The 6,953-nt window shown below is 34.0% G+C and overlaps 1 protein-coding gene across 2 annotated transcripts in view; it reads right to left on the bottom strand.

Moving 5' to 3' along the window:
* LOC109232360 overlaps window positions 1-1,928 on the bottom strand; it is a 4,266-nt gene extending 2,338 nt beyond the window's left edge. Inside the window, exons 1-2 of one of the 2 annotated variants that reach the window (XM_019398100.1) lie at window positions 1,365-1,928; window positions 111-322 (exon numbers count right to left, since the gene is read on the bottom strand). In XM_019398100.1, the coding sequence (XP_019253645.1) occupies window positions 111-322; window positions 1,365-1,601 (449 nt within the window). In that variant the 5' untranslated portion in view covers window positions 1,602-1,928. The remainder of the gene's footprint in view (window positions 1-110; window positions 323-1,364) is intronic. The other variant, XM_019398099.1, reaches the window with a different exon arrangement.

The following is a 6,953-nucleotide window of genomic DNA, read 5'->3' as shown; positions in this document are numbered from 1 at the left end:
CCCCAATCATCCCAAAAGTCACACATGAAGTAGTTCAAAGACCAATATGTATGAATAATTACTATTTTCGTTATCTGAAAAGAGGCAGAAAGTACACATAACAAGCTTACCTCTGCTTGATAGAGGGCCTCGAAGGGTCTACATAAAGTTGAATCCCAGACAAATATGGCACATAATACTGGACAACGCAATCACTCTGATTTAAAACCAGAGGAACTCCTGCCCCATACGCACTCCATTCCCCAAAAGACTCCCAAAGATCACCCAAGATGAAGTAGGGCAGTGGATCATTGTCAAGATTTCTCATCCCTTTCATGATTGTCTGCACATATACAAATGCACTGGATTAACTTGAGTATCAGGACATCAAAAGATTCAAACTGATTTTCCACAAACTTCTGCTTTGTTGCATTATGAATAAGCCACTAAACAAATGAGGGGATTTGATCTTAATTACACAAAGGCATTGAGCTAAACAAACTGTACTCAAAGGTATAAAGGAAAGCCAACTTAAACTCAAAGAGTTCAATCACCAAGAAATGTCGACAATTGTTGAGCCATTATTCACTTGGATAATTTATGGAAGAAAGAAGAGATTGCAGAAAACCATTGCATTGGAACACCTTATCCATGCAGATTGTTTACACACACACGACACAATCAAGTATCTTAACATAGTCGTATTCATGAGCACATGACGCTAGGTGCACTTCGATAAATTTCCTCGACTTACCAATGGCATGTCCACTTCCTGAGAATTTTGGCATGATTATATATGAGTCGAGTTTGAAGAAAGATAAGGATTCATATCATCGACCCCAACTTTGTTTGGGACTGAGGCGTAGTTGTAGTTGTTATATATTAGAGGCAGCTCGGTGCAATAAGCTCCCGCTATGCGCGGGATCCGGGGAAGGGCCGGACCACAAGAGGTAAATTATTAGAGGTAAACTATTTATATATTAGAAGTAAACTATAGTTACCGGCTTTAAATAATACAGCTCTCCTTATTACCATTTTTCCCCATATACAGTAGTGTAAAAAAGTCAATACTTAGTTTAAGCTTAACCCTTCACTTCGACAATATCACAATACAAGCTCTAAAAATATTCACAGACACCTAAAATGCCAGAAACTTTATTTCAAGGTATAGTTTCTTTTTTCCCCAATACCATAATTTAATGCCAATTAGGATAAAAGATATTAATTAATTTAATGGCTAATAATTGGCATACAAAATAAGTGACCATTTGCTTAAACAACTTCCCCTAGACAACAATTAATCAATGCACAAAAGATAACTGAAACAATTAAATAAAACACACACAAAAAAAAAAAGAATTAGTATTCCCTGTTAAATTTGATACCTTGGGAAAAAATTGAGCAGGAACTTTTGGAGTGGTATGCTGCAAGAAGCGATCCAAATTGGTCAAATTCTCAACTCTAATCGATGAAAACGACGCCGTTGAGGATGCTACGTCATCAGACTCGGTTCTACTCTCCGCTTCAATTCTTGACTTGGCTGCTTTCAATTTTTGCTGCTTCCTCATTGCCGGCGGACTATAAAACCGATCATCTCCTACCCGTCTCCGATTTGCAGCCATTTTCTTTTTGCAAAAAATTGAACGACCCACAAGAGAAAATGGATCGTCAAAGATCCTAAAAGTCAAAGAAGTGGGTTTAGCAGTAGAAAGTTTGAGTCTTTGCTATAAATGGAGTACTGTACTGTATGCAAATATTTTTAAAAAAGTGTATTAGGAAAATTGGGTAAAGTTTAGTGCTTTTTATAAAAGGGTTTAAGGGAGATTTTGAGTGATGATTTAGGGTTTTGAAGATAAGAGAGGGTGCTGGGTTTGTTAATGGTGTGGAGGGAGAAGAAGACGCGAAAAGTCGAGGCAGGGGAAAAAAAGGTTGAAAAGGAAGGTCCACCTTTAGTTCCATGGACCATGCTCCAGAGAATTCGAGAATAAAGAATATGTAGTAATTAATTTACACAAATTACCAATCATAAAAATAAATGCTTCTTCCATTTTATGTGATACATTTTAATTAGGTAGGATTTAAAAAAGAAAAATAAGACTTTTAAGATTCATGAATTAAAACAAGTCATAAAAATATGTGTATAAATCATCTTATTAAAAATACAACAAGAAACTAATTTAACAATTTGGTAGTATTTAGAAATTAAATTTTAAGCCATCCACCACGGGTAATAATATAACGACTTGGCCGTTTATTTGTGTAATTGAGCCTCGTTTTCGCTCTTTGATGTCTCTCGTGTGTATATTTGATGTTTGATGATTTGCGGGGATGGTTGGGTAGGTTTCGTACATAAAAGTATACCTTGAACTGTTAAAGGGATTTTTAGGTTAAATAAGAATCTATCAAATATGTAGATTTTAAATTTAGTTTGAACTATTATAAGAAAGATACAAACAAATTATAGATTCTATACGAAATAGTTTCCTTTCTTTTCTACAAATAAAACAATTCCTTCTTCCTAAATAAATCAACTTTTAAAAATGTCTTCTGCTTTTCCATTTCATCTTGTTGTAAACACGAGGAAAGTTAGAATGAAGAAAATAGAATATAAATTCTTTTTTTTTTTAATTTTTTTAAATAAATGATAAAACACTCTTACAACAACATCAGAGGTATAACTTTTCAAAAAAATGAAAAAATTTGTAATTTTTCAAATAAATGACAAAAACATTCTTAAATTAACATCACAGGTATAATTTGTATCAAATTGGCAAATGATGAAAATATAAATATGAATAAGCATAAATTTTAGAATAAATTATGATAAATGATTTTTTTACAATAATATTTTTGAAGTATTTTTATTGATAAGAGGCTAATATGGTTTTACATTGATAATATTTTACATATCCATGTGATTATTTGTCTCCATTGTTGAAAAAACATATGTCTATTAGTTAAAAAAACATGTCTTAAATAAAAAATATATCTAGGTGAGACATACCATAAAAAACAACTTATGGAAAAATGTAAAAAATGATATTTAACTAAAAACGTTAACTGTTTGGTTATTTAGATCCCACCTAAAAAGTTGAGAAATATGGGGCATTAGGTCCAAAACATAAACCATTGCAGCCCACAAATGCTAGTTTTACTAATAATAATTTTTAGGGATTTTTTCATTCCTATACACTATTGGAAACTTTATTACCCAAAATGTTCATGTTTAGTAAATTACCCTACCTACACAAATTTTGTTTACAAAATATATACATTACACCTTAAAAGGCTCCCAATCCATTATTAGTGCCTTCAATTAAGGGATTTAGTTACATCCTTTTACCTTTTTTTCTCTCCTCTTTCCCCTCTTCTCTCCAAACAGAGTTTAAGTGTGATAGAAATTGCCAGATGTGACACAAAATTATCATATGCAGCACATTAGGCACACCTTCAGGAAAAGTAAAAGCTAGCTCCATTACTAACAACTCTATAAGTAAAAAGTGGCTCTTCCTCCCTAAATATTTTTCGATATTCTCTATGAGCAGATTTAAATTGAACAATCACTGATCCTACGATACTTTTAGACTCTAGTCCTTCAACGTCTTCAACTATTAAACGATGTGTTCCTAAGCATTTTCTTTCTTCAGTTTATACCAGAACAATAAAACTAACTAAACGGCGTAATTTAGGTTTTCAATAGTGTAACTAAAGCTTAGATCTAGTCTAAAATCAATAAATTTACTAGAACTTACTGATCTGTACTTGTACTTTGTAGCCCAATACAGATAATGTATGAAATTCAATGCACTCAGTATGCACATTAGCCAGTAAAAACTCTCCAAATGGAAGTGATTCAAGTTGCTACCAGAAAGCCATGAGTGGTGCTTTGAATTGCCTATGACACTATAATTTATCTGCAACTTTCATGCATTATTTCTATCTAGTTAAAATAAAACTATAATATCATATAATTTAAATACAAATTTTATACAATATGTCTTTTGTATATTTTGTATCTGATTTCTACATAGTAAAATAAATTTCATACAACTAATTATATATTATATATTAAAAAATGTAGCTCAAGGTAACAATATAAAATAAGAAGATAAGTAGAATAAGAGAAGAAGAGATAACTTTCTTATTTCATCAAGTGTTCAAGTGTGTTCCATCTCACATTTCATGCCTCTATTTATACTATTACATATGAAGGTTACAAAATGATTGTCTTAAACATAACATTAACAATTGAGATCATGGGGGAAGATCATGGGGAGGGGTTATGGAGGTGTGGGAGTTACAATCATAATGGTGATGAGTAGTGGGAGGTTATTTACATCATGGGTGAAAGTAGTGGGAGTAGTGGACATCCACATTTACTAATGATTTTATAACACTCCCCCTTGGATGTCCAAAAAAATAGATAATATGCCTCGTTAAAACCTTACTAAGAAAAAAACCCTGTGGGAAAAAATCTTAGTGAAGGAAAAAGAGTACACATATCTGTAATATGCTTTATTTGCTGCCTCGTTAAAAACCTTACCAGTAAAACCCAGTGGGACAAAACCTAGGCTAAGGGAAAAAGAGTACAGCGCGTATCTTACTCCCCCTCATGAAAATATCACTTTATTTCTCAAAGACGTCGCATTCCAACTTCTGTCTCAACTTCTCAAATGTTGAGGTTGGTAAAGCCTTAGTGAACAGATCAGCCAAATTTTCACATGAACGAATCTGTTGAACATTTATTTCACCATTTTGTTGAAGATCATGCGTGAAAAAGAACTTTGGTCATATGCTTTGTTCTGTCTCCTTTGATGTATCCTCCTTTCGGTTGAGCAATACAAGCAGCATTGTCTTCATATAGTGTTGTTGGATTATCCTTTTTCATAAGAAAACCACACATTTCCTGAATATGCTGAGTCATTTATCTCAACCAAACACATTCCCGACTAGCTTCATGAATGGCTATTATCTCAGCATGATTTATTTGAATATGTGGCAGCTATTGTTTATTTTATTGAATGCCATGATATAGCAGTACCTCCATATGTAAACAAATAGCCTGTTTGAGATCGGGCTTTATGTGGATTAGAGAAATAACCTGCATCGGCATAGCCAATCATTTCTGACTTGAATTCATTAGAATAAAACAATCCCATATCTATGGTTCCCCGAAGATATCTAAATATATGCTTAACACCATTCCAATGTCTTCTTGTTGGGGAGGAGTTGAATCTCGCTAATAAGCTCACTGCAAAAGCAATATCTGGTCGGGTATTGTTGGCAAGATATATCAGTACCCCAATTGCACTAAGATATGGAGTTTCATCACCAACGAGCTCTTCTATCATTTTCTTGAGGCCGAAATGGATCTTTATTTATATCAAGCGATCTCACAACCATTGGGGTACTCAATGGATATGCATTATCCATGTAAAATCGCTTTAAAACCTTTTCGGTATATGTTGATTGATGGACAAAAATTCCATTTGGTACATGCTCAATTTGTAAGCCAAGACAAAATTTTGTCTTACCAAGATCTTTCATTTCAAACTCTTTCTTTAAACACTCTACAGCCTTTGGAAGCTCTTTAGAAGTGCCAATGATATTCAAGTCATCATCATACACAGCTATGATAACAAATTCAGATCCAGACCTCTTAATAAAGGCACAAGGGCAAATAAGGTCATTTTTGTACCCTTCCTTTAGCAAATACTCGCTAAGGCGATTGTACCACATCCTCCCTGATTGCTTCAATCCGTATAAGGATTTTTGAAGCTTTATTGAACAAGTTTCTCTTGAACTTTTATGTGCTTCAGGAACTTTAAATCCTTCAGGGATTTTCATAAAAATTTCATTATCCAGTGAGCCATATAAGTAGGTTGTGACAACATCCATCAACCGCATATCAAGCTTTTCATGGACTGCCAGATTTATTAGATACCTGAAGGTAATTGCATCTTACACAGGAGAATATGTCTCCATATAATCAATGATAGGCCTTTGCGAAAACCCTTGTGCCACAAGTCGTGCTTTATATCTTACGACTTCACCTTTCTCATTTCGTTTTCACACAGAAACTCATTTGTACCCCACTGGCTTGACACCTTCAGGCATTCGGACTATTGGTCCAAAAACTTCACGTTTTTCGAGTGAAGCCAATTCCGCTTGAATTGTGTTTTTCCATTTTGGCCAATCATTTCTCTGTCTACATTCATCGACAGATTTTGGCTCAAGATCCTGATCTTGTTGCATTATTTCAACTGCAACATTATATGCAAAATTGTTGTTAACAACAACACTATTTCGGTTCCACCTTTTTCCCGTAGAGAGACATAACTTATTGAGATCTCTTCATTTTTATCATTTTCAGGTACTAGAACCTCCTGTGAGGTCTTATCAATTGCTATGTCTTTATGCTCCTCTTGAGCAATTGCCTCCATGTTATGATCAACTTGATCATTTGCTCCTTTCCTTTTTCGGGGATTTTTATCCTTGGAACCAATTGGTCTACCACGTTTAAGGCGTAGCCTAGACTCATTTGCATTATCATACTGTCCAGCTAGGACATCAACTCGAATTGGAGCATATGCGATTTAGTAACCCGTGGAAGGTTAGTAAATGCATCTGGCAATTGATTTGCAACATTTTGCATATAAATGATCTTTTGAACTTCTTGTTCACATTGATTTGTATGAGGATCCAAATGAGATAGAGATAATACGTTCCAATCTATCTCTTTTTCCAGCTGTTTATTTTCTCCCCCTAATATTGGAAAAACTGATTCATCAAAATGACAATCAGCAAATCTGGCTGTAAACAAATCTCCTGTCATAGGCTCCAAATATTTAATAATAGAAGGAGATTCATAACCAACATATACTCCAAACCTTCTTTGGAGACCCATCTTTAGTGCGTTTTGGTGGTAGCAATTGGAACATATACCGTCACATCCAAAATTCTTAGATGGGAAA

Source organism: Nicotiana attenuata, chromosome 9 (genome assembly GCF_001879085.1).
Source record: "Nicotiana attenuata strain UT chromosome 9, NIATTr2, whole genome shotgun sequence".
In the NCBI taxonomy this organism is placed as follows: Eukaryota; Viridiplantae; Streptophyta; class Magnoliopsida; order Solanales; family Solanaceae; genus Nicotiana; species Nicotiana attenuata.
Note: the sequence above shows the minus strand (reverse complement) of the source record. Positions and strands in the feature narration are given on the sequence as shown.